At 53.1% G+C, this 27,117-nt stretch overlaps 1 protein-coding gene across 2 annotated transcripts in view; it reads right to left on the reverse strand.

The window, feature by feature from the left end:
- Window positions 1-22,603, reverse strand: part of DPYSL3 (dihydropyrimidinase like 3) — a 40,735-nt gene extending 18,132 nt beyond the window's left edge. Inside the window, exon 1 of one of the 2 annotated variants that reach the window (XM_049829857.1) lies at window positions 22,249-22,603. In XM_049829857.1, the coding sequence (XP_049685814.1) occupies window positions 22,249-22,560 (312 nt within the window). In that variant the 5' untranslated portion in view covers window positions 22,561-22,603. Of the gene's footprint in view, window positions 1-6,450; window positions 6,581-22,248 lie in introns of those variants that run through there. The other variant, XM_049829858.1, reaches the window with a different exon arrangement.
- Between the last annotated feature and the right edge of the window lie 4,514 nt (window positions 22,604-27,117).

Consider the following 27,117-nt stretch of genomic DNA (forward strand, 5'->3'; position numbering starts at 1 on the left):
AGTCTTCCGGACTGCTTAAAATGCCTTCAACAACCCTCCAGCTCCCAAGCTCCCCTTATTTTCCTCTCTGCTCCCCGCCAGTGCCCTCAGCCCAGGTTTTGGCATGTGAGTACACCCCCCTTCCACAGTCTGAGCCTGGACCACGGCTGACCGGAGCCTTCAGCACGGCTCACAGGCCAGCCTTACCCTGTGAAGCTCTTGCACAAATAAGTCCTCTACAGGGAACGGGGTTTGCTCTTCATCTGCCGTCCCTGGGGTGATTTCTGGAAGTATCACCACAGTGGTGCTAATTTGCAGCTTCCTCCCTGGCAACAGAAGGATGCAAGAGAATCCCCCCGTGTCCCTGCAGCTTGCAGCAGCCAAAGCCCTGAGACCCGTGTGCGTTTTTACGGCAATCTCATCCACAGACAGTCAAGACAAAGAAACTGGGTGGGGAAAGGATCAGAATGCACGGCGCTCTCAACCCCGGCTGCAGCTCAGCGCTGATGCAGGGGGAAGAGCCACAGTCTCTCCTTGCTTCCCAGACCAGGGCCTTCCCATGGCTATACCAATGACCAGCAACCCGAGTTCCAGCAACGGGGATCTACCTTCCCCACTCAGCGCAGCTTAACGCCGATCAGGAGCCTTGCCTCCCACCGAGAAAAGCGCACAGCTGAGTTGATCCTCTGTTCCCCTCCCACCCACCGTCCTCGCTGACGAGCAGACCCGGGGTCAGCTCCCCTTCTCCCCTGACCTAAGCTAACACATCGGCACAGAGGTCTAGCAGAACTGTGCTGTCTCAGGGGGGTCTGGAAGCAAGGGCACATTGCTGGTCACAGACCTCCCCGCACAGCTCCCTTAAACAGCTAGCTTTAACAGATTACAACCAGCACACAAAGATACTGGCCTTGACTAGCAACCTGGGGGACCATTAACACCTCTCACTTGCAGCCCTTTTCCTCAGGGACAGCCAAGGCTCGAGGACAGACAGGTGTGTGCTGGCCCAGGAGTCCTGGGTCCTCGGGCCAGCGCTCAGACTGTGCCACGTCTCTCCCCGATGGGCACACGCCAGGCAGTGCTTGGCTTTGGGGCTGAGGACCCTGTGCACAAACAAATGCTGTGGACTAGCTGCTGATTTTCCTCCTCCCCGGCACAGGGCGCTTGTCCTTCTTTTTGTGTCTATCCAGTTGTCACCTCACTAACAATACTGTTATTTTAAGTTCAAAAACCCCTAAAAGAGCAAAGTGTGACCACGACCAGTTGCTTATAGCCTATCAGTCACACAGGGCAAGCAGCTGAGCTGTGGCTCCCATGGATGCAAATGATGAGTATTTAAGTAACAGTACAAGAAATGCAGATAGAAACTACCAAGCAACAGTATCAGGTGTCAGCTATGGAAGAATCAGGGCCACAGTTAGAAACACAGAGAAGAAGATTTCAGTCAACTGTAAAGAGTTCTCCCACATAAGCAGTCCCCTGTGCCCTGGCAGATCCTCCTTGGCTTTACCTCGCCTACACGATGAGAAAAAAAAGAGTCTACCTGCCCAGATCCAATAACACAAACGGGCCTCCAGTATTTTTTGTCTTGCCCATACCCTTTAAACCTTCCCAACTTGCTTTCCTGAAGTCCCTGGAGCTCGCTCTCACTAGAGCACAGGAGTGCCAGCAAATACTGATGCTGGCCTGCCTCTCCCTGTGCATCAGACAAGAGAAAGCAAAGGGAGACAGGCACAGGCGGCATGGGGGCAGAAGACTGCAGCACTTGACAATTACTGAATAAACTGTTAATATGAACTCAGAAAATATGCCTGGCCACAAACACAAATGGTCATTCTGTGGCAGATGTGAAGGGCTGCTCAGTGCTAACTCTGTTAGTACACAAAATTGTGAGGTCCATAATGGCTGGAGCACAAACAAGGCGCTCATTCAGGGGATCGGGCGCTGCCTCAGGGCCTGCCCCGAGCCCAGCTGCCAGACACCCCCCACGAGAGAAGGGCTGCATCAGTGCCTACCCAGCAACTATGAGGAAAAAATATAATACAGTAAAGTAAGTAATATTCAAATGACACCACATCTACAGGCTCTGGCATCGTTCCGGAGTGCACCCAGACGTTAAGAGGCAGGGGAACAAGAATGGAAGAGAATGAAGCAGTTACGAGGAAACAAGCCTGACTTAATAGACAGGCTTCTGCAGCACACGCTGCCAGAGCAGCCTCAGATTACAATAAATGCGCTGTTTCCCCTGCCAGGGCTCATTTGTGCATCTCCACACCCACCACGTCTCCACACCAGCCAGTGTCAGGCTGTGTCATCAGCCATTGTTAGCAGATGGAAAAACCCTCCTGCACCAGGAGCCGTGGAGGCACCGCGGGGAGCACCTTTCCTCCCGGCCCAGCAGAAGCGCTGACAGGACTGGGCGAGCGTGCCCAGGGCCCAAATCCCTGCCACCTCTGCTGCCCAGCTCAGCCCCTGGCTCTGGGGGGCAAGTGGGGCCAGCCTCTGTGCAAAGGGCCGAAGCCACAGCGTGAGTGAAAGGTGCCACGCAGACCGTGGCTGCACGCACACAGCTCTACCTGACCGCTGGCACAGACCTGTCGGGCTTGCCAGCCTGATCTCCGCCGCCGACTGGGTCTCAACAAGTCTCCATGCAGCCGGCGACAGCCCATTTGTCACCATTGTGGTACCTTTCGTGAGCACCCATTTCTGCAGACACAGGTGCTGCCCCACAAGGACACACCTGAAAGCATCCTTCCAGCACAGCTCTGCCAAAACCCGGTGGGATCACCACCGGCCCCCAACACCCCTGCCATGCTGGGAAGCCTTTTTGTGGAACACTCCCCGTCTCTCTGCCTGTTGGCATTTGGGATCAAGCTTTCAAAACTATTACCCATGCCCTCATGTGCACACTCTGCTCCTGATGCTCTTAAGCATCACTTGGCCTTTTGAGATCCAAAAATATCAGGGGGTCTCTTAACATTTCTCAGCGTGATGCTGCAGAAGGAAAGAGAGGCAGCAGCTTCCAGAAGGCTCCTGAATCCAGTCAAGAATAGTGCTCACCTTGTTTACAAAGCACAAGGGCATAATTAGGGTAGCATGGAAGCAGGTGTATGGCTTTACTGCTCTCTCCCTTGTAAAAGAAGAGACACTAATTGCAATGGCGTTTCATCAGTAGCTGATGTCTCCTCCCTACTAAGGTACCACACAACAGCACGGAACAACCCCTGGCTGGAATCACAGGGATAGATGGCCAGCCACCAGCTACATGCAGTGATTCCCTACGGTCTGTCAGCATGGTAAGAAATGCCATCCTGACAGCTGCCGCTTTATCAAAATCTGTGTAGTCAGTAACTGAGGCTTTTCTCCCCACTGGCACCTGATACAAAATAGAACTGCAATCCCCAGGCAGACCTCATTGTTCTTAGAGGTGCCAGAGACATCACAGAGATGGTGCTTGTGGGCTCTGACAGGGTGGTTGAACAGGATGGGCATGGCTTACACCAAGAAAAAATACAGGAACTCCAGTCTACCTGGGATAGGAATGGTTTTTGTCACCAAAGCACAAAGACTGGGCAATTTTGATTCAACCAACTGCTCTGTTAACAGTTATTTTGTGAAACCAGGGCAAGGCATTTCACCACTTTAGTCTTCCACCTCTCTTTCCACAGGGATAGGAAAACATACTGTGGAAAGCAGGAGGGGAAGTATTTTGATTATATCTCCAAACAACCAAAGAAAAGGAACTAATAAAAAGTCTCTCAATACAAGGTTTGAAATTACTATTCGCCTGAGCTGGACATTCCAGCATCAGCACACACCTGGAAAGTAATACTACATTTACTCGTCTCTGATGGACTGTGCACAACCTAAGGCACAGTGAAGAGCAACACTTCCATACCAAGCTGATGAAGCAATCACTGAGAAAGCCAAAAGACACAGTTAACCTCCCCTCTCCATGTTTTCTCCACATCACAACCAACAGATATGCCCATATTTCTCAGTCTTCCTTCAATGGCTACAGTCTTGCCTGTCACACTGTCACATGTAGTTTTTGACAACGTATAGGCTTTTACAATTCAGGTTGGGAATAATTCCCACAGCAATTTATCTCACACAAACACATGCACCCTTCACTCATTCTCCTGGCTTCTCCACTGAAATAGCTGTCCTAGAAAAGCCTAGAAATTGCTGCAAACAGATACAACACGCAAACTATGGGTTTTCATATGTTATTGTCAGAAACTAACTACAAATTCCGACTGCAGCACTGTTGAGTATGAGAGGAACCAGGAAGGAGTGTTTGTGCATCTCCAGAATCACACTAGACAGTTCAAACAATAGCTGTCAGGAAGTAAAAATACTCAGATTTCCAATACAACCTTCACAAAAAAAAAGCCAAACCTGCCGCTTGCTTGGGTGACGGAAGCGAGGAAGGCACCACTCCTTTCATTTGCAGGCTCAATCATTGCTTCAGTGCTATTAGCTTTGAGATCTATAGGTGGGTTACCTGCCAGCAAAAGGGGGCTCCTATAATTCTCTGTATACTTTCATACTCCAGACCTCCCCCCAGCTGTGATGCTTTAGATGCTTTAAAGTTCTCTGAGATATCTTATATCCTAATGGTGCAACACAGTCCCAAAAATCTCTAACAACAAACGCAGCTTAGCTGAACAATCTGCCATCCCGAGAAATCGCTATGTGTCCTGACATGCAAGAACAGATTCTGGGACGGAAATCTAGGAAGGAGGAATAAACAATCAAAACAATGCCCAAGGGGGACACAATCTGCGGAAAGGGACAGAAGAAGCTTTGTTCTAGGGGAGACACCATAGCTGAGATTTTCATTCTGCCTTCTATAAAAATAGAGAAGACTACCTGAAACCTGACTTCACTTCATTGCTTCCCACAGGCGTCAAAGCATGGGTTCAGGAAATAAGGGTCATTTGACCAGAACTCCAGAGCAATCTCCTCCACCCCAACCAGGACACGATAATGTTGCAGAACAGGGCAAGTGAGTCCTGGAGGGCCGTCACCAAGCTGCAGAAGTCAGAAGAGAGAGCTACCTGCAATACCTGTGTCAGCTACGCAGATACCACTCACCCACAGCATTTTCAGCTTCAGCAGGCTGAGGAAAGGATTTAATTGGGAGAAATAAAGCAACTTGTGAGATTTTGTTACCGTGGAGGTGAGAAAGTTCCTGCCAGATCCCAGAGGAGCAGGAACAAGCCCTGCATATCAGTAAAGCATATCATAAAGGTCCTTGTATAAAAAGCCCCAGAGAACAGGAGAAATCCCACCTGCAGGAGCAACGTTGTCACCATGGTGGTCTACGGATACAGAAAAGGCAAGACGTGCAAAGCAGTGATACTGCTTATTAAAGCAATTGAATCTGGGTTGACAAAGGAATTTTTCTTTGCAGTGGTAACGATCTTTGTGCTTCTTTGGGAGGATTTTGCTCCCACCTGTACACTAAAAGGAACAGTGAAACCCAAGTCCTTTGTTTTCCCTTTTTCTTCAAGGGGCCAAAGCTGTCCTCAGGATTGAAAACAAGAGCTATAGGAAGCCAGCGAAAAGCCATCAACAAGATGAAAGACCTGACGGCTCTCCCAGAAGTGCAGCCTGCTCTACGGAGGGCCCGGGGAAAGCGGAGGGAGGCCACAAGCTGGGTCGGAGCATGAAAGCCCCGGGGCGAGCTCAGCAGGGAGAGGCATCGGTGGGACCCCGGGGAGCGGGGCTGCCCGCACCGTCCAAGAAAACATGTCGGCCAGCCTCTTTCTTCTGGCGGCCGGCGGGCAGGGCTGTGCCGCGCCTCGCCGTGCCGCGCCGGCGGGAGGTGTGGTCCCCGCGCCGCCGCACCTGATGCGGCAAGGCAGGGGAACGGCTCGGGATGCGGCGGGGGCAGCCAGCGCGGGGAACGCCCTGCGGGCCAGCCCAGGCGTTCGCCGGGCCGCGCCCCCGCCCGCGCCCCGGGGCGGCGGGGACCCGCGCTCCCGGCCCCGCCGCGCACCGGGAACGGCCGCCCGCGGCAGCCCGCTCCCCGCCGGCGCCCCCGGCCCCGCTCGCACGATGGGCTGGGGCGGACCGGTCTGCGCCCGGGCGGGTCACCGCGCCCGCCCGGCGCGCCGGCTCTGCGGGAGGGGGGGGCCGCCCGAGCCGCTGCCGGGTTGCTCCAGGCGGGGACGCGGGCAGTGCCCGGGGAGCGGGTGCCGCCGGAGCAGCTCCAGCCAGGGCTCAGCCCGCCGGGGCGCGGCTCTGCCCAGCCCCGGGCTCACCGGCGGCGCCGGGACACCTGCGCGGGCGGCGGGCCGGGCCGCGGCTCTTTGTCTGCGCGGCGCCGCCGCCGCCCCGGTCCGGCCGGCGGCGTCGGGCACCGGCCCCGCGCTCCCCGGCCGCCCCGGGCACCGCCGCCCGCCCCGCGCTCCCCGCCCGCCGCCGGCAGCGGCCCCCCAGCACAGCCCGCCCCGCGGCGCCCACCGTGATGCGCGGGATGTTCTTCTTGCCCTGGTACGACATGGCGCCGCCCGCCCCGACCCGCCGCCGCCGCCTGCGCTGCCCTCCGCGCCGGCTCCGCACAAAGGCGAGCCCGAGCCCGCGCCCGCCGTGCCAGCCGCCACCGGGGACGGCCGCCCGCCCCGCCCCGCCCCGCCCACGGCGCCGCCCGCGGCCGCCAGGGGGCGCTCCGCCACCGGGTACCGGGCACCGCTCCCCGCGCACCCGGTGTCGGGTACCAGGCACCGCGCACCGGGTATCCCGTACTGCGCTCCGGGCACCGCTCCCCGCGCACCCGGTGTTGGGTACCAGGCACCGCGCACCGGGTATCCCGTACTGCGCTCCAGACACCGTTCCCCGCGCACCGGGTATCCCGTACTGCGCTCCAGACACCACTTCCCCACGCACCCGGTATCCCGTACTGGGCACCACGCACCACTCCCCGCACAACGGGTATCCCGTACTGCGCTCCAGGCACGACCGCCTGTGCACCGGGTATCGGGTACTGGGCTCCACACACCAGTCCCCACGCATCGGGTTATTGGGCACCATGTACTGCTCCCCGCGCAACGGGTATCCCATACTGCGCTCCAGGCACCACTGCCCGCGCACCAGGTATTGGGTACTAGGCTCCGGACACCGTTCCCCACACACCAGGTATCCCGTACTGGGCACCACACACCGCTCCCCACACACAACTCCCTGTGCAGTGAGCGGGGTTGCCACCCTCTGCACGCCAGGTGCCGGGCACCCGGCATCACCCACCAGGCAGCTGGCCCCAGGCAGAGCCCAGCCTCTGGGCCCGTGCCCCTCTGCCAGGGAAGCCCTGGGCTTGGGGTGGCTGTGGAGGGGCCCCAGTCTGCACCCCGGTCCAGCCTACAGAGAGGGCAACCAGGGGAGCAAGCCACAAACAGGGGTCTTTTAAGCTGAAACTTTTCCATGTAATATTAGTGAGTAAAAATGAAAGAGATTTCTAAAACAATGGATATTTTGGTACTGCTGGAGCGCATCTGGATCACCTTAAACTTTCCTGCACAAGCACAAGAATTGGAAACATTAAAAAAAAAAAAAATGCCCTACGCATCTGGCTCCTTGTCCTGTGTAAACACTATGAGTGCTGGCAGTGCTAAGGACTGCTGTATTTCCTCAGCTGTGATCTTGGTAGGAAGGTTTAAACTGTGGAACTGGTTACAAGTATTCAGCATGTGCTGAGACAGATGAGCTGGGCCTGGGACCCCCACTGACAGCCAGGACTGGGCCAGCTGGAGTTGTGCTGTGACGGGAAGAACTTGTCTGCCCTCTCCTGTCTGACGAGATCCACGATGCTGCCGGCAGGTCCACTGCCCTGCAGAGCCATGGCCAGGCCTGAATCTTTCTCTCTCCCAGGCCAGCTGTGACTCCTCTCACGTGCAGAGCCTTGAACACCATCAGCGAGACCTCCCTACAGATCCTGCTGCCAGCTAGCAGCTAATGGTGTGTCCTCTGCTACCCGAATCTTACAGCCACACCTGGCACAGGCATTGCTGTAAATCTGAAAAACAAGCCATCTGACCTGGATGATCAACACCCAACTCTCCCTTCAGTTTGCTTTCCGAATTAGAACCTAACTATGGTTTGCAATGGCTGCAGTGGCCCGAAGAGCACCCTGCCCAGCACCGCATGCGTGAGCAAAGCAATCTTTGTAACACAACCCCTGACGCTGCAGCCAACTTTGACTGCTACAAAGCTCTGGGGAAGTGGGTGATCGCAGTGCAGACTGTCTGGAGCACATACTCTGCTGCTGGGGTTCAGTGGAGGGTCACACTCAATAGTGTTAATTACATGTTCTCCTTGCTGAAGGGTTTAAGCTCATAGATTGGTATGGCAGCCTTCCCTTACCACAAACTTTGATGTCTCCACTAGCTCAGTAACCCAGCCCAAAGCTTTTATTACTCACTGAGTCTGTTATTCTGTGTGCTTCCGCTGAAGCTCTTAGAAAGTTTTACTGGATACATATTTATTCTAAACCAAAAAGGCTTTCACCAGCTTAAAGTGAAAGTCAGCAGCTTCTCAATAACCTACTTATTATTGCCAGGACTAGGAGGGCATCTGCATGGGCTGCTTGGCCCAGCTGGACCACTGCCTCCTGCCTCCATTCCCGTAGCTCCCCTGCTGCTGCCTGTGAGCTGGTGCACTCCAGCACTTGGCTGGAGACAAGCTGAAAGCCTTCCCCCTCCCTGGTGGGCCCATGGGCAGGGAGGTGTCCACAAGCACCAGGAAAGGAATGGGAAGCAGTGCTGTACCAGAGCCTCAGCAACCAGGGAGGGTGTGGGGAAGAGATAAGGTACCAGACCGTACTGTTCTTGCCACGATGCTGCAATGCTTCAAGAAGAGGTCCTGGTCTCTACCGAAATTAGACTGGCTGGGGCTGGACATGAGAAAGACCCTTGACCCCTATTGCCAAACCTCCTGACACATCACTCGCCCACTTTCCAGAAAGTTAAAAGTAGCCCTATGCTGGGTGCTACCATGTTACCTTGTCTGAAGTAGCAGTTAATTAGTTAATAATAGATAAATGACTCTTCAGACAGATGCTGCTAACTTGAGCACTTGGACAGTTTCAAGAGCCAAGCTTGCATCAGCCCCCTGGATGCTGGCCAACCACGGTGACTTCAGTCCCTTCTTTTGAAGAGATGTGCTTTCCTCCTGGTTGCTATGTGATACTCACTCAAATACACAGTAAAACATGCTGCCATGGGCCCAAAACATTCAAAATGGAAAAAGATTTTTTTCTTCCATAGGACCTCTCCCAGGTGCAGTCAGTGAGGTGTTAGTCACATGCTTCAAAACAAGCAGCATGGTCAATTTGAAAGCTATTTAAAAATGGCAATACTCTTACAGCTCATAACCTCCTTGGAAACACCTACAGGGATAACATGGCACTAGATGTTTGTTAATAGCCACAGAGTAGAAGACACACACTGCTACAAGGACTTTGTCATCAAAACAAACCCAGCTCTGACTGTGGTCTGCCAATGCTCAGCAGCCAGGCTCAACAAGGGACAGTGAACATAACCAGTCACGGAATAATCAGGGCTCAAATGTCATAATGTTCAGCAGACCTGTCAGGACAGCCCATCCCCATGCATGCAGTCTCCTCCTCCCCATATGTATTCTTCGCATAAAAGCATCCCCTCTTCTCTCCTAGCAGACGAGTTATCAGAGGCTGAGCTACCTCAGGGCACAGTGAATCCAAGGGACAGAAACACCACAGCTGGTGCACCCTCTCCAGATGGAACCTCTGGCAGGACAAGAGGTTGGGCATCTCAAGAGGCTGGTCACCCAGCGCATGAGGAATTCCATGACACATGAACTTCAGAGAAGCTTTTCTTGTGCTTGTGCATGCCATCCCTGGAGGACGGGGGTTGCTGACCCAGAGCTGTGGCTCTCCCTCCACACTCCTTGACCCCTTCCCATTGAGATCCATGGGGTCACCCTTACTTCTGTGGGAGAGTGCAACTCCAAGTGATGAGCGCTCACAAGCGTTTGACAATCATGCTATCTGGTGCTGTTGGCTCCAGCTCTCCCAATCTCTGATGTTCAACTTGAGAGCCAGAGCTGGAGGAAACTGGGAAGAGAGCCCACTGGCTCTGTTACTGAGAAACACTCAAAACTACACTGGCTTTCACACCATTCCCATCATCCACACCATTTCCCAGAGGCAGCATGGAGCTCTACAGCCCTTCAAACTCCCACTCTGCAGTAGACATGAATGGGAAGGAATCTGAAACTCAGCTGCTCGTGCTGGACACACATGAGGTCTGCCAGGAGGCAGCAGGAGACACGCGTTGTACAAAGCAGGTGGCAGGCGGTGACACAAGTTTTTCCACAGTGGAGAAACTCTGCTTAGTTTTCTCCTGGCTAGAATTGAGGCTTTGGCAGTGGAAACAAGGTGGGAAATCAGCAGATGTATGGCCTGAAACAAACTAAACTTCTAGGTCAGCATTTAATGTTTTCAAGGAACCATTATGTTAAAAGCAGTAAGGTGTTACTGCCACTCCAGCTGGAATCACCTGCCCAAATTGACATTAGGGTGGGTAATTGTTCAAGCCAAAATTTATTTGCAGCCTTCTTAAGGACTAAAGTCAGAGCAATTTCAGGACCATTCCTTTCTTTCTCCTTTGGACTGAGGTGACAGGCAATGCCACCTACAAAATCCTTGCCCGAGATTGATGCTTCACGGAATGTAACAAAGGCTCTGGAAAAACACAAGTCCCCAGAAGGGACTGTCCTGGACTGTCAGGAGCCCACAGCAACTGCAGCGTGGCCAGAGCAAATGCCAAGACAATGTCTCTATCAAAATACCAGCTTCCACCCTGTGGCTTTGGGACACCTTGAGGTTTGTGGACTACCCTACACTGTCCACACGAGGCGACCAAGAACACCAGAGTGCTTTAGTCTGCTGTACAAGACTCCTAACTTCCACCTACGCTGAAGTGTGACAGTGGCCAGAGAGGGAGAGGAAGGTGGGAAGGGGCAGCTGGTGGTGTTGACACAGCATTCATCATAGCCTTGTGCTACCAGTTGTAGCTGAGAGGCCCAGCACTCAACAGGCTTCGTGAGCGACCAGATCCCTCATTTCTCTGGAGCAAGCCCACCTCTGGATAGCCAGTGTTTGGAGGCACAATGGGGACTCAGCTCCAGGAAGCATGCCCCACCCCTGCCTGCTCCAAGCCTGCTGCAGGTAAGGGATTCAAGACCACCACCCCAATACTGCTTCTCCCAGGACATCTGCCTGCAGGCAGGGCTCATTCCCACAGACTGTGAGCAGCCCCCTGACAGAGCAATTAAATGGGACACCCAATGCATAACTACGTTTCAGCTGGAAAAGCCAGTCAAGTTTTAGTTACTTACTCTTAGAAGGGAAAAAAAAAAGAAGAAAAGAAAAATAAGAAAGGGAGAAAAAAGAGCACCTTGAATTTCTGTTGGATGGTGACAAAAACTTATATTTCTAAAATATCTAATGACAGCAGGACCTAACCGCTGCCTTCAAAAGAGGCTTGAACTCCTGGTCATGGACATACTTATGTGGCTAACTGCCTGTGGGAACACAATTGGTAACCTCATGCCTACATCCCTCAGGACCCAGCCGTGCTGGCGTAAGCCTGCCTTCGGCTCCCAGATGCCTCTCCTTCAGACAAGAGGACATCGGTGCTTTTGCAAACGTCCCCCGGGATTCCCACAATCTGAAGAGCACTGCAGGGCCTCCGAGAGCTGACCAACCCCAGACTGCAACAGACTGACCCAAACCGGCATCAAAGCAGGGGAGTCTTGGCCCCAGAGAATAGCTCCTGCACCCTGCATGCACGCAGAGAAGGTGTCCAGGCAAGGGACAAGATGTTTCTTCTCTTTGCCAGAAATAAATGAGGTTGAAACCAAACATGTCAAATGGAATATGCGAATATGTGTACACGAGTGACTGCTGCTTCAAGGCCAATTAATTCAATTACAGCCTGATCCTGCGGAGCAACGAAGTGCCCTTGATTTGGGTGGCTCAACAAGTGCTTCTCCTTTCCTGGCACTGGATCTGCTCAGCGACCCGCAGGAGGCTGAGGCTGGGAGGGAGCTGCTAGCCGCAGAGGCTGGCCCAGCAGGCTGTGGGACCGGGCACCGCCGAGACCCCTGTCCCTCTGCTCAGCAGCGCTGCCAGTGTCAGCAGCGACTGGATGAGAGGTTTCACCCCTGCCAGCTTGGGTGGATAACACCTCTCTTCCATTCCTCCCTTCAAAGGCACGACGCAAACGCAGAGAGCCCAGCAGAGCGGCATGTATGCCCCAGTTTTGTCACTGATGAGGTACATTAATGATTCCCTGCCTTTCTCTCACACTCCCCCTGACCCAAGCCCCCGGGTTTCTGCTCCCCAGCTTCCTTCCCAGCTGACATCTTCCTTGCTGCTTGCCTTGCAAGCCTCGGAAGAGCCAACCTAGGCTGAAAAGCAGAACCAAGCTGAGGACACGCAGCAGCGGTCCCGGGGCGAGGCTTGCTGGGAGCCAGCGCAGGTGCCCGGGGGATGTCAAATCGCCCTCCTCTCCCGGAGCAGGCAGCAGAGGTGGCCTCTCTTGGGGCAGGGGCTCCCCGAACCCGCAGCTGCAGGGTTAGCATGAAGGGAGCCAGTCTCCCCCTGGGCAGGCTGGTAGCGGGAACCGCTGCCTCCCGGGGGGCTGAAGCTGCTCCCCCCCGCAGCCCCCAGCCCCACCACAGGCCCTGCAGGATGAGCTGCGGGAAGGACGTGGTGCTCCCGGCAGCCGGTGGGGAGGGAAGGGCTGGGGAAACCGTGCAGGCCAGAGGGAAGCAGAAATTACACCAGAAAAAAACGGCAGGGGAGAGAAATGCAGGAGCAAGAAGATGGCGGCGCTGGGCTCGCAGAACTCAAGGGTACGTGGCAGCAAAAACTGAATCTGTAAGTAGCCTCGGGTGCTCAAGGGCTTAAAGCCCAAGTGCAAAAGTAGGGTCCAAATTAAAGCAGCAGTATGGTAAACAAGCAGACGTAGCGGAGCATACAGCCAGGCTTGCAGGAAAAAAATGAGGGGTGCCCCGAGAGACTTTTCATCCCCAGTCAGAACTGTTCTTCCCCCTGTCTGGCCTCCAGCCTGGCAGAGACGCCTGGTGCCAGCAGCGCAGGGCCGGTGATGGGGCTCCTGCCACAGGATGTCACCAGAGCACAGGGCCAGGACCTCGGGGACCGCTGCTGGAGGGTGCCGCCGCCACCCTCCCTGTCCCTCCCTGCAGCCCTTCTCCCACCCCACAGCCCCAGCCCCACGGACACGAGACACCCCACCTGGACAGATCCTCCCAGGAACGCTAAGATGAGGAGGCTCCTGGCCAAGCGGGTGACGATCCGGGGCTCAAAAATACCTCTTCAGTCCTCAGCTGCAAGCAGAGGCCCTGCTGCAGGCTGCTGTGCTGTCGCAGCAAAGAGCCCCCTGAAAAAAGAAAGTCCAGGGACAGCAAGACCTCGCTGCATCCCTTGTGGGAGGTCTGATACCCCAGCCAGCAGAGACGGGGGGCACACAGACGCCCCTTCTCTAACTGGCGAAAGCCAGGGTAACGAAAGCTCCCCGCTCCACAGGCATCTCTAAAACTGAAGGTACCTGGCTGCTGTTGGCTCCTACCAGCAGGCTGGCTCAGCTCACTGGAAGCATCATCTATTTTGCATCCCAGAGAAAACCAGATGCTGTAAACCACAGAAGGACCCAAACCCTACCCACAAACAGATCCAGACTCGTGCCACATGCAGGGTAAGCGCAGCTTCTCCCACATGGGATCAGAGCATGTGCTGCATCAGTTGATGGTAGCTCAGTCCCTTCTGCCTCACTCCCCACTCCCTTACACATCAGTCTGACATGATGGGAAGGTTTGAGCCAAATTCAGATCCTTCCTCACTTCTTTAACACGTATGTTGAGAAACAGGATTTTTACTAGGTTCAGCTATTTCACCATGATGTGAAAGGTGCTACCTGTTGCTTCCTTTCTCCACTGACACAGAACTTCTGTGAAGCTTTTTTGTGCAATTTGAACTCACTGTACCTCATCCTAGCAAAACCATAGGCATTGTGACCCACTCTCGGTGCAACATGTGGCAGCCTGCAGGCAGCTCTCTGAGGATGACTGCCAGCAGCTACCCAAGCATTTCCAGGCACACCAGCTACCCACACCACTGGACCATGTCTGAGACAGGGTCTTGGCAGGTGCCCAAGCACACAACAAGGATCTCGGGTCACTGCTGTGAACACAGCAGACATCCCTCTGCATCCACGACAGGCACAGGGATGCCTTAAACCTCTCCCTGGAGTGCTACCCCAGAGTCCTGTGATAGTCACAGGCACCAGCAAAGCAGGACACTATTAGCAATCACAGCTGCTGTAAACAAAGCAAGGACAGCGTGCCTGGCTGCTTTGTCATCTCACAATCTTTAATCCAATGTCAGTGTTCTTGAGGCCCGACCCATAGCAGCATGGCTGGGGATGCAGGCTTTCATGGCACAAGCTGACAAACCTGTTCTTTAGGACACATCCCGCAGCCTCCACAACCACGCCTGCAGCCACACCAGCACCCAGGATGGGGCACCGAGGTATCTGGATGTTGTGCTGCCTGTAGCAACGGGGACAACGGCACCCAGCACTGACCCACTGGGGATGCCTGCTCCCGCTGCAGGCAGCTGCGTCCCTCCCTCCCTCCTGCTGCGCCTGGGCTAGAGGAGACCGCTCACCCCAAAACGTCACCCAGGTGAAACACTAATGCCAAGCCTGGAGGGAGATGGCTTCCACTTCACACTTGGCTCCCTGCAGGGGGTGAGCTTTGGCTACGCAAGAGCACCTGGATTTCCGCTGAAATAACTCAAATCCCTCAGAGCGTGGACGGGCCAGCCTGAGCCTGTGAAATACAGGCACCTGTCTCGCCCCCTCTAACGTGCGTGCGGAGCAAGGACTGGAAAGGTCTGAGCTCTCTGCTCAGCATCACTTCTTTCCCCCCCCTCAACTGAATGGAAACACCCATTACAGGATCCAAATCCGTGTGTTGTAAAATGGAGCTTGGCTGTTCCCAGCAAAGCACTGGGAAAGATGCTGCTGGATCCAACCCACAGCTGAGAGCCAGCCCAGCTGAACAAGCCAAGGTCCAGCTATACTTTCCAGCTTCTCAGCCCTGTCTCCAGGAAGGCTGCCGGCATGTTTGTTTTTTGTTTCTTCCTCCCATTTCCTCCAGCCATCCATAGCAACTGCTCCCCAGCAAAAAAATCAACCTTCTCCACCTTCCACCTCTTCACAGCGGTGACGATGGAAGTGGTCCATGCAGGGAAAGCTTTTGCGAAGCAAAGCGACAGAGAAAATGCAGTTCTAGTTGGTCTCTGCCATGGTTTTCCTAGGGATTAGGGCTAACTGTCAGTGACCAGCTTTGCGCTCACCCAGACCACCTCTGAAGAGCAGGCCACACATATGAAATGACTTTTCTGGGTCTCCTCAAAAAACCTCCTTGTTTTGATGCCTTTTGCAATGGCTTCTACATTTTAGTCTTTCTCTAGGTCTGTTTGCTTGTACTTTTCAGAGCTGAATCTTTTTGTCATTCCCAGCTTGTGCCTCTGAGTCCTCAAGACCACGTGGGGATCGTTCCTCCCCAGCTGGCATTCACAACATCACTGTCATTGCACACATGCTGTAGCTCTTCTTCCAGGTCACTAGTGATACCGGAGAAGAGTCGCTTCTAACAGAGATGCATACAGCTTCCCACTAAACCATTCATACACCCTCCCTTTAAGCCCCGTACAACTTTCCTATGGAGCTGTATCCGCCTAGTCAGTTTGCAAGCTCACGCTGCGGTGCCGGCAGCCCAGCTGACAGGGTGTGCACAGGGTCAGGCCATTTCGAGGTCCTTTCCCTTCACACACGAGAGCTCAGTTTCTTCCAGGCTGCCTTGATCCCCGCGTTAGGCATGGAGGGTGCCAGCAGCCCCCACCAGCCCAGCCGCTGTGGGACTTCACCTGCCCTGGCGGGACTGCAAGCAAAACCCTTCTGCAAAAGCAAAGTGGCCTGAGAGCCCAACAAGCACCCTGCTCACCCTGCCCGGGGTGAGGCTGCTGCTGGGCACGTGGCACAAGAAGAGCAGAGCAGCACAGCACAGCAGCTGAGTGACACCGAAAAGCTGCTGAGCCACAGTCCTGGGACTCCGCTGAATCCTCCTGGAAGACCCGTGTCTTGGCAGCTGCCTGTCTGCCGGAGAGACACTGTCCATTAGGAAACAAAAGCCCCCAAAAGCCTAGTCTACCTTGCCAGTGGCATGCCTGGCACGTATTGGAGACAAACACGCCTCCCAGCCAGTGGGCAGGCAGAGCTGTGGTTTTTCTGGCCTATTGGAGGTACTGACATCTTAGATAAAAAGGAAAGAGGAGGATTATTTTGGACAGAGCCAACTATTTTGCTGCAGCCAAACCACAATGTTTCATTTCAATTTAAACCTACTGAAGTTTGCATTTGACACTTTCAACTATGTTCATAAAAAACGCTTAGAGAGTTTCCAACACAACAAAGCCCCTTCCAAGTAAGAAAGCAGCGAGTCTTGCCTTGCAAATCTCAAAATGTTTAGCTGCTTCTCAGAATTTGTCATTGTTTTCCTTTCTTTCCTAAAATGGGCATCTCAAAAGTCACACAAATCTGTGAGAACAACAAGAAAAGTCCATGTGGCTCATGTAGTTTGTTTGGCTCCCAAAGTATGTTTGTCGGCAGACTGCTGCCTGCCAGGAGGCTCCCTGCGACACCTCCGTGGCACCTCTGTCAGGACCACAGACACCTGGGAACCACCCCTTCGTTTCTGCACCTCAACCTAAAGCCAGCAGCTTGGCAGGGACAGAGGCCCCTCGTACCCTGCTGGGCTTCATTGGCCAGAACCACTTCAAAGAAGAGAAGCTGCTGCATTACTGATGCCGTGTCCTGCTGCACGTGTTTTTCTTGTGGCATCTCCCACCAGAGCACTGCACAAGTCCACTGCTGGTCAGTGGTCAAGGGAGAAGCAATCTCAGCTACTCTGGAAGCTACTCATGAAAACAGACTTTTCCTGATGCGGCACCAGGTGCAGGTTTTGCTGTGTTTTCTGATAACCTCAGAAAAAATATACAGTATTAAAAGAAGCATCACCTCTCCTACCTGTTGCAATGGGCTACTGCTAGAGCATCTTGTATACGGTGTACTTCATGTCATGCTTGGTGATGCCCCATTGCTCCCATAAAATGTGCCATGGCTAGGATCTATTATTAGTTGTGAAATGTGGAGAAAAAAATATCACTGTCTTTTTATTTTAAATAAAGTCTTTTGGGGTATCACTTTGCAAAGGTAAAGAGCATTATAAACCATATATCATGGGCATAAAAAGAACTTGCCCTGCACATGAGCCTCTCCTAAACCACCAGGCCAGAATCCCTCTAAATGGTGCGCGTCCCGGGGTCACGACACAAAAGAAAGGCACCAGCAGAAATACTCATCTTGCAGGTCACGCCAGCCAGCCCACCCAGTGCCCCTGCCTTTTCAGAGGAGATCGATCTGGTTCAAGAAGGCTGAGAAAAGGCTGGATCAATGCAGGACTGAGTGATCTGTCAACCCATCTTTTTTTACACCTGACTGCAAAACCTAGTTTCCTTTCTACATAAAAGTTCCATAAAGACCTACACTCTCCCAGGAAAAGCATGAGGATTTCAAGAACACATCACCCAGAATAACAATTGCAGCATCCTTCCAAAGCCCCAGCAGCGTGAGCTCAGCACGCTGTTGTGGTGCCTTAGGGACTGGGTGGCCAGGTAACCCCGGTGTCTGCCAGCCAGTTCCCTGCTCCGACTGCACCACCCGCAGCACCGGGGCCAGCCAGCTTGCAAAAAGCCTTGACCACCCAGAGCTGAGAACGAGGACAGAAGGAAACCAAGGCCTGTTGCCACAAGGTAGCGTGATAAATCAACTATTTCCACGTTAGGGTGAGTTTTTTGGTAAAACGAAAGCTCTTTGCAGCAAGCTGGAACTCTTCAACTGAATCCCTAATTTCTGTAGAAAACTAGCCCTACTGCATAACTCGCATGAAATCTGAGTCTTCTTACACGGGGGGGAGAGGGGGGCGGGGGGGTGGCGGTTTATCAAACTTTGCAGTTTTCCATAGCTGCTGGTAATAATCTGTATCCCAGCATGAACAGCCAAAGAACCGACCTCTTATTGTTGTGCTTCAGGCATCAGATTTCTTAAAAAACCACAAACAAGAATGTGTGGGATTTTTTTCAGTAAAGATCAGAGTATTTAGCACCAAACTCCATGAATTATATTACAGGTTTCATTGTTGTATTTGCATTGTGGGTAGTAGTTCAGTGGCTTGGGTTTGTTCCTATTGTTAGTAGAAATACCAGAAATAATGTAACTCCAAATCTGTTTCTTAAGAAAAGTAAAACCAAAACAAAAACCTGAGCTCTCTGCTGAATGGGGTGATACTAAGTTGATGAATTAATGCTATCAAAATGCTTTATGGTCCCTTCCACAAATGCAAGATTTTAATCAGTGCTAAAAGGCAGTGCCCAACTGCAACTTTTAGATCACGCTAACTTCACTGGTAAGAAAAAGACTGCAGTTGGCTTGGTGTTTCTGCTATAAATTACTGGCAATGGAAACAAAAAAGCTGAATGCTCAAGTCATAACACACTTTACAAGTGTCAGAAAAACTAAGAGAGAATCGAGTTAGTTCAAGCTTCCTTCTCCCTTTGAGGCAGCCCCGCGTGTCTTTCCAGGGTTTATCACAAACTGAATCTGAGTGGTGTCACACAACTGGACATGGCGAGGCACATGTGGCACTGGCTACCGCCAGCAGAAAGCCAAGGACTGGCTCCAGCAGGTCTTCTGGAAGGGACAGACCCCTTGTCTGCTTTTGCTGCCCAGAAGTTTCCCTCACACCCGGGAGCCCCCTCCTCCTCCTCCTCCTTCTCCTCCTCCTCCCAGCCACCAGGCTGATGGAGCTGCCCCAGCCTGTGGTAAAGCTGCAATCCCGTATTTGTGGGACCACAGCCAGTTGCCTTGGAAATGACGACTTCACTGCAGAACCATGCAGCAGGACGGGATGAAATGTCTGGGGGTGAGCGTAACCAGCCTAGTGTTCCTGCCCGTGTTACTACTGAACAGGAGGATGGAAAAGCGGGGTCTCTGCACGGCTGAGCAGCAGGGAGGTACATGGAAGAGGCTACCACAGACTTCTAGTTTACTTTCTTCCCAGGCACTGAGCACGGAGTGTAAAGCTCCTTCCCCACTCCTCAAAGCCACGTTGCCTCTGCAGATGCCCAGTGGTGCAGCTCTCCAGTACCTATTCACACGTTAGTAGCCCTCAGTGAACATTTTTACCACAGGAATTCAGAGGGTGTTGTCCGCGACCTACAGAGAAACTCTCTTTGACTTCATTATAGTAAAGTAAGCATTACAATCCACTCTGGTTAGACAAAAGGCATGGCAGCTCTTGAGGAAAACTGCAGGAAGCATCACAAGGGTAGAGTCCACACAGGCTATTACTGACAGAAACCTGCACCAAGTTAAATTGTTAAATAAGGTCTCCGCAAATAGCCTAGGTCAGAGCAGAATCTGGCCCCCAACATTGCCCCTCTAAATCTTAAGTGTTCTGCAACAGCAACCCTTGCTGCAGCAGATCCTCATACCAGGGAAAGCAACCTCCTGCTTTTAGCAAAGAGCACCCGAAAGGCTTGTCTCTTGTTCGGGCAAGTCCTGCACCAGGACTGAGCACCAGGATGTGGCTGAGTCCAGAAAGCCCATCCGCCCGCACAGGCAGGCAGCAGCCTCGGTAGCCAGGGCCTCCTTTAGCAGAGGCCCCCCGCGCCTCACCCCAAAAACCGGTCACTCTCCCTGTCCCTGAATCAACTGGCAAAGCTCAAATTCCCGCTGATGAAGCAAAGGCACAGCACCTAACTGCTCTTAGCCCTATCCCTCGCTGTAGTGTAACTATGGCTTTCCTGCGCCTGAAAGCACAGCTCAGTTTTTGTCCTTCCAATAGACTTTGTGATAAAGCAAAATGAGATTGAAACATCTACCTGGGCCTGTACTATTCCACTGGCAGGTTGTAAGACATCACATTATCACTGGGCAGTTACACATTGCAGTTGTCTTCCTGTAGAAATGCTGGTGCTTTAATTGTAATTGATGCCATCATTAAAAAAAAAAAAAGTGTGTTGTGTTGGTCTGTTTTACTTCCAAGAAACTGTTCACTGCAAAAATTAGGAGATACATCTGTTGTCTTGTCTGCTGCCCTGTGCACAGGCAAGTTTCTTACTTTCAGCTTTCCTAATAAACAACATGCTTGGTCAAGGGTAGATGACTTAACCCCCTCTGTTTCTTAATCTGTGAAATTATTCAAAGAAGTTCGATTCGCCTTGACAAAAGAGCCTTTGTGTGCTCTGAATCTGCAGAGTTCAACAGAAGCAAACTCTCTGTGGCTGTGCAGGCACAGAGCGTGGCTCAGTATGCACGACGGGCATTTCCCATTGGGACCGTCGCACTCTGGGATGTTCCTGGGCTTGAAAGCTGTAGTACCAAGTCATATGATTTCTTCTAGCCATGTACGCACAAGAAAGAACACATCTATGAAGCTTCCCACCTTCTTAGGCAAGATGTGGGCAGATAAAAAGGGTTTGGTTGCTGATGCCTATCAGGTGGAAGGCCTCAGAGGAATAAATCTAGGAGTAGAAAACATCAGGGAAAGAGGAGCTGTTGAAGGAAAACCTCAGCTACAAAACTCCAGAGATAAGGGTCTACACAAGACCTTAAAAGGGAATAAGACTGTTTCAAATTTTTGGTAAGGCTAATAAAGAAAAGCTCATAGTAAAGCCTGCAGACGGGCCATCCTGAGTTTCTGTTTCTTCTCCAACAAGCAGCAGCATAAAAACTGCTAATGCAGTGGTCAGTTCTCCAGCTGCTATTCAAACCATATGGACGAGGTTGGTACTGATAGGAATAATGTCAATTTTGTTCCTGACTCTGTAAATCGGGCTGTAAAGGAACAAAGCCCAAGAACTGGAACCAAAGTGTGCCAATAAGAAACCAAAATGCGGAGACTGAAGAAATTAAAATGCAAGGAAGAAACCTGAAAGCAACCCACTGCTTAGCTGAAGTTCCTACACAAGATAGCAGACATTAAGGACAGCCTGATGATTTTCCCCAAAACCAAAACAGGCCAAGCCATTGCACTTCACTGCTTCTGCTCCCATCAAGCTCTAGCTGGTAAGTTTAGTCCTCCAAATCACAAACGTCTGCAGTTTATCAAGGTTTGCACTCTGGATATAAGCTGGGGTTTCTGCAGAACCCCGAGACAACCACACCACTTGTTACTCACTCACTACTCACTACTTCAGTGATTTTTGCTTCCATTTTTAAAAATGGGCTTTATTAATTTGCCCTGTTCACTGGTGAAAACCAGTGCCCTTAAGATGACTATTTACTAAAAAGTTCAGCCCCAGATGAACTCGTTGACCAACAGGCCAGCCTGTGGCCTTACTTTCCTGCTATGTAAATGAGCAACAGGCTCACTGGAATGCCAGCTGAGGCAATTCACTCAACACTGGTAACTTCATCATCTTTCTGCCAAACTCACGCTGGTGAAACCAGGACCAAGAGAGCAAGCCAGCACAATCTCTGGCAGACGGATCTACGCTGCGGAGCTTGGATGAATCTGATTATTACCTTCAATTTGGCATAAGTTGAGAAACTTTGTGCCTGACGATACCTTCCGGGAGGTCACTTCCAGATCAACGTCATGTCCCTCACTTCTGATTTGTGTCAATGTGAGATAAGGATCAGCCCGGTTCGGAGTAACAACTCCAAGATCCCCCGGGTTTTTTCGGGGCGGGGGGTGACACACCGGTATTCTTTCACACAAGTATAAAAAGAGCAACTCTAGTGAACCGAATCAGCCCGTCTAACGCTCAGCCAGACCACTCCCGGTAACCAGTCGGTGAGGTCGACCCGCGCACCGGTGGACGACGACAAACCTTCCTTCCCGTCGGGAAACGCAGGAGGACCCTGCGGACAGCCGAAGCCGGGGCGCGGAAGCCCACCGCCGGCTCCACAGCGCTGCCCGCGCCGCCTGCAGCTCCTCCGGCACCGGCCCCGAGGCGAGCGGCGGCCGAACCCCGCCCGCGGCCCCGCGGCCCCTCGCCCCGCGGCCGGAGCCGCCCCACCGCCGCCCCGCGTCCCGCACCGGCCCCGGCGCCCCCGCCCCGCCGGCCCCTACCGTGTCGTCCGCGGGGGCCAGGTCCTGGAGCCGCTCCTCCCCGGCGGCGGCGCGGAGCTCTCCGGCGTCCGAGTCGGGGCCAGGGGCCGAGCCGGGCTCGGGGCCGGGGCCGAGCTCGGGGCCGGGGCGGGCGGGCGGCGGGGCGCGGCGCTGCCCAACCCGCAGCGCGCCGAAGTCCAGGGTCTTGCTCTCGAAGGCGCCCTCGACGCTGCAGAAGAGCCCGCCGCGCTTCTGCCGGGGCACCGCCGCCGTGCCGGGCCGCGCCAGGTACACCGGCAGCTCCTCGCCGCCGCGCCGCCCGCCCGCCGCCATGCCCGCCGCACCGCACCGCGCCGCGCCGCCGGGACGGGACGGGGCGGGATGAGGCCGCGGGCGCGGGCGGCTCCGTGCGGGGCGGGGCTGGCGGGGCCTCCTCGGCGGGGCGGGGCGGGCTCGGCGGGGCAGGCAGCCGGGCTGGGCCGCGCCGCGCCGGGCGGGGCGGGGCGGGGCGGGGCGGGTCCGCTCACCGGCGGCGCCTGCGGGAGTGGCGCGGAGCTGGCCTGCGTTCAGCTGCCGGCGCGGGGAGAGCGCTCCCGCTCCCGCCCCCGGTCTGGCGGAGCCCGATCCCGGCGCGCCCGGGAGCCGAAGCCCCGAGCGCCGGCTGGGACAAGCCACGCGGGCCCCCGGCGGCGGGCGGGACACGAGCAGCCGCCTCCCGGCGCGGCCCCCCAGGGCGGCGGATGCCCCGGGGCAGGGCGGGGTGCCGGTGCGCTGCCCCGGTGCCGCCGTCGGCCGCCGAGGGGCTGCCGCGGTGAGATGCCACCAGCCGCGTTCGCCAGCCGCTCGGGGACAGAGAGCGGGCGCTCGGCAGGGAGACCCGGAGAGCAGCTCGCCGCCGCTGGCGCTCAGCAACCGGGCTGGGGCGTGAACCCACCGGCGGCTGGCTCGGCACGCTCCTCGGCTTTTGCTCTTGCGGGGAACCGGGTGCTGCCTGCGAGCAGGCGTTCGTTCCCAGGCACGAGGCTGCATGTCATCGCTCTTGGGCCACAGTCCCTGGGTAGGCACTTTGGTCAGGCACGCGCTGCAGCGAGACACGGGCAATGTCGGCTGCGTGACGGCGTGACTGTTCGCATGCATGTGCATGCGTGTGTTCCTGTCACGCAAACACCACCAGGCGCAACTGCGCAAGCAAGCTCCACGTATTGGCTGATGGAAGGCGTTGCTCTGAGAACTCCGTTGCAACTTCATTTCAAAAGTACGGGAGGCCTGAAGGGCAGAGGGACGGCCAAAGCTGAGCCTTAAATACGCTAACAGCTATGTAACTGCGTAGCAGCCTGTGAAATCTATCACGCAGCACCGAAGCTAGAGAGAGTTTTGACTCAAAATTCTTTTCCCGAGTGCTCATGCCTTTATATAGAACAAGTGTACATAGTACCTGGGCTCAGCATCCTGTCAAGTAATTTCTCACACCACATACTTGTGTTACAAGATGTTGTCAGTTCTGCTTTTTCCAACTTTTTTTGTGAAAACAAAGCAGTGCCATTGTCTCTGCCAGTCCTTCGAGGACTGGTGGTTCTCACGGAAAAAATCACATGGAGCCTGACCCATCATGGAGAACAATGACCCTGTGATTATGCCTGGAGAGGGACTCTGTGGGCACTGGCTGACAGAGGCTTGAAGTTACAAGGGAGGAAACGGTTTGGGATTGTTTCCTTCCTTTTGCACTTGGGAAGCAGTCTGCTTTTGTCACTGGACTTGTACCAGTGTCATTAACTCTGTCCCCTTGACCTTGAATTTTTGACTAATTATTCAGGTCTGAAGGGTTAGGAGAAGAGAGGATGCACTAAATGTAAACAAAGTGTGTCAGCAAACTGCGATGAGTTACTTTAACAGCATTGTGTTACACAGCAGAGTAAAACACTGGTCAGTGTCTACCCTTGCTTTCTCTAAAGCAACACCGGAGAGGGTTAAATTTGGTTGTTCTCACAATCTTGCACAAGCTTTAATATGCAGCTGCCCCAGCTTTGTTGCTTCACAGAATTTACCACCACAGGGTTCGTGCCTGGGCCAGAGCCCCGCTGCTTGCCCGACCAGGGATGTGCACTGGGAGGAGAGCCCTGTGCTGCTGCCTGCATGATGCTCGCTGTCATGTTTCAGATGCAGGGGCAGCAGTGCCTGGCAGCTGATGGAGGAAGTATTCCTTCAAATAGCCAAGAATGAGTTTGTTTGTTTTACATCCCTCTGTAACTGGATGTTTAGCAGCGAGACCACCAGTACTGTCCAAATAGATGCACACAAAGCAGCTGTCCACCAGGTCTTTACCTTCCTAAGGGACTGCCTTACCCTGAATGAATTTAACCCTCCTCCCACTGCAAGTTGGACCCATTGAGCAGAGCCTGAAAACCATCTCAGAGCCAGCTTCTGCCCCTACCAAGGGGAAAAATTCACACATCTGCTGATTTCAGACCCGGTGGCCAGAATGCTTTAGACAGTGAGCAGAGCCCCTGCCTTCTAGTTGCCAAGTAATAGCCCTTGAAGTGAGCCTTTCTTGGGATGAAGCCGCAGACAGCCTCATGGCTTTGTGCACTGACCACAGTGAAGTTAGAGTGAACCCCTTGTTTTGGTTGGGACCTCTCCATATGGTTGTGTAGCTTTATGGGGAATTAAAATTCCTTGGAACAGGGCCTGGCCTTTGTCTGGTTCTGCAAATGTGCAAAAGTTTCAGCATTGTACTTTAATAGCAATATTTATTCAAATCCTGATTCTGATGTTTATCTTTCCTAGTGCCTTGCTGCATAAATTGTTGCACTGAAGTTATCTGCACCAGTAAAAGAGTATGGAGGCTCTTCTAAGAAGTGAAGGCTTTAAAATCCGACCTTTAATGGAAATTATTATCTGTTTAAAAGACAATCCTTTATTTTATTTCTCAAATTGCCATTGGCTTTTAAGATTCTTTTTTTGGGGTGTTGTACAGCCTCTAGTTCAAGAATACCATGAAAACTGAAGTTTGGGTTCAGTGTGTGTTCACTGCAAATAGCCTTGCTTTTGAGGCCAGCAGAATGCATTATTTATATTTCTGTATATGTATGTCAGATCAGATCTGAAGCTTTTAATTATACAATGACAAAATATCTGTCCCCTGTAATTAAGCACATTTTCTTTTCTTTAAATCACATGTTTATATGCTAGTTGACAAAAATGCTGTTGAGGCAAATAGTCATGAGTGGTGCATTTTCAAATCCTGCTGGCAAACCAGATCTTCTCTCTCTTGCCTGTGCAAAGCAGATGAGAGATACAGATCAGGGAGGGGATCCCTGGTTGTCTTCCCAGCCTGAGCCCAGGGAGGATGGACATGGCAGGCATTTGAACTCAGGTACTTGGGTGCTGCTGCAGGACCTACCAGAACGAACACGTCATCCCTGCAGAGCGTTTCCTCAGCTCGAGGACTGTGTTCGTGTCTTGACCCCAGAATGAGAGTGCCTGTCCACTGTGGTTCAGGAGTCTGAGCTGAGCCTGCCAGATGGGCACTGCTGGTCATATCTTGAAAGAAAATAAATAGGCTAGTATTCTGATTTAGGGAACAGAATTTATTTTATGGGAAATTACGTTTTGTAGTGGCAAGCTTCTAATTTACATCTGACTAGACCATGTCTTTCTAGTTGAGTAAGAACTGCTTTTATTAGGCAGCACTCAGAAATGGAAATCAGTCATGTTACAGGGTGAACCACACTAGTTATGAATGGGGGGAGTGGTGCAGCCTTCTTGGAAATGGTCTTTAGGCAAATCCCTTTCTGCAAAAGGATTAGTTAATAAGATGGGACATAATCACCCTGTCTGGGGTCAGCGTTTTCTTATTCTGTGCACTCAGCCCCCATGTTGGTTTCCTTTGTTATTCTCATCGTCTGCTGCCAAAGCACCAGCTGGGTTTCCCATTAGTACCTATGCAGGGGAATCGTGGGCTCCAGACGATGACTGCCCAATCTGCTGAGTAATCAGTGAGAGGCACAACATGCAGTATAACTTTCACAAGCATTTTCTACATGAGGCTGCCTACTTACTAAGTGTTATCTTTTAAATGTTTGAAGGGGAATTTAAATTGCCAACTGAATCATTCAAACACCAAAGGTATCGACAGAGAAGTCATATTAGGTCATCCTGCCTGCTGCTGCCAAGGCTCTGCTGTTCTCTGCTGGGTATTTTCTGATGATTTTGCTAATTCATTTTCCGTTTGTCAGGCTGGCAGGCAGTTTCTTAATTGGAAAAACTCTGCATCCTCTGTTGGCAAACTTCTGTGCTGGTTCCCGTTTCCCAGATGCTCTACACAACGTCATTCTGTCTATATGAAAAACAGAAAAGGATTAAAAAAAAGTGAAGCATGTCCCACATTGTGGCTTCTTGCTCACAAAATGTTGCCTGCGCCACTGGAAGTTGCTCACTACACCAGGAGGTTAAGATCTTGTTGTGTTTCCCTTGTCTCACTAACAAGGTGAAATCCACTGACCGTCGCTTTTGTTTTAGACTGCTAGTGAAGCAGAATCACAGTACTAAATACTACAGGTGGGTTTTATCAAGGAATGGATAATTTTAGGATCAATGGTAAATATCTGGAGTTCTTTAGTCAGGTGATTTTCATGGGCATCCATTGGTAAACAGAAATCACATACCGTGTTTCAAAGCACGAGCTGGTAAACTGCCAAGAGGAAGGACCTCCCTCTGTGTATGATAGGATAGTGACTTACACGGCGGAGGCACGTGCATGTTCGTGAGACGCCAGAGGCCTCGGGCGCGTGATGGCAGATGTGGCAGGGAGCGGTGCGGGGATCCGGCGCACAGCGCTCACCTGCTGTCAGTTCTTTCCCCTCGGTGGTCTCACGGGCAGCCATCACATCC

Source organism: Accipiter gentilis, chromosome 26, assembly GCF_929443795.1.
Source record: "Accipiter gentilis chromosome 26, bAccGen1.1, whole genome shotgun sequence".
NCBI classification, from domain to species: Eukaryota; Metazoa; Chordata; class Aves; order Accipitriformes; family Accipitridae; genus Astur; species Astur gentilis.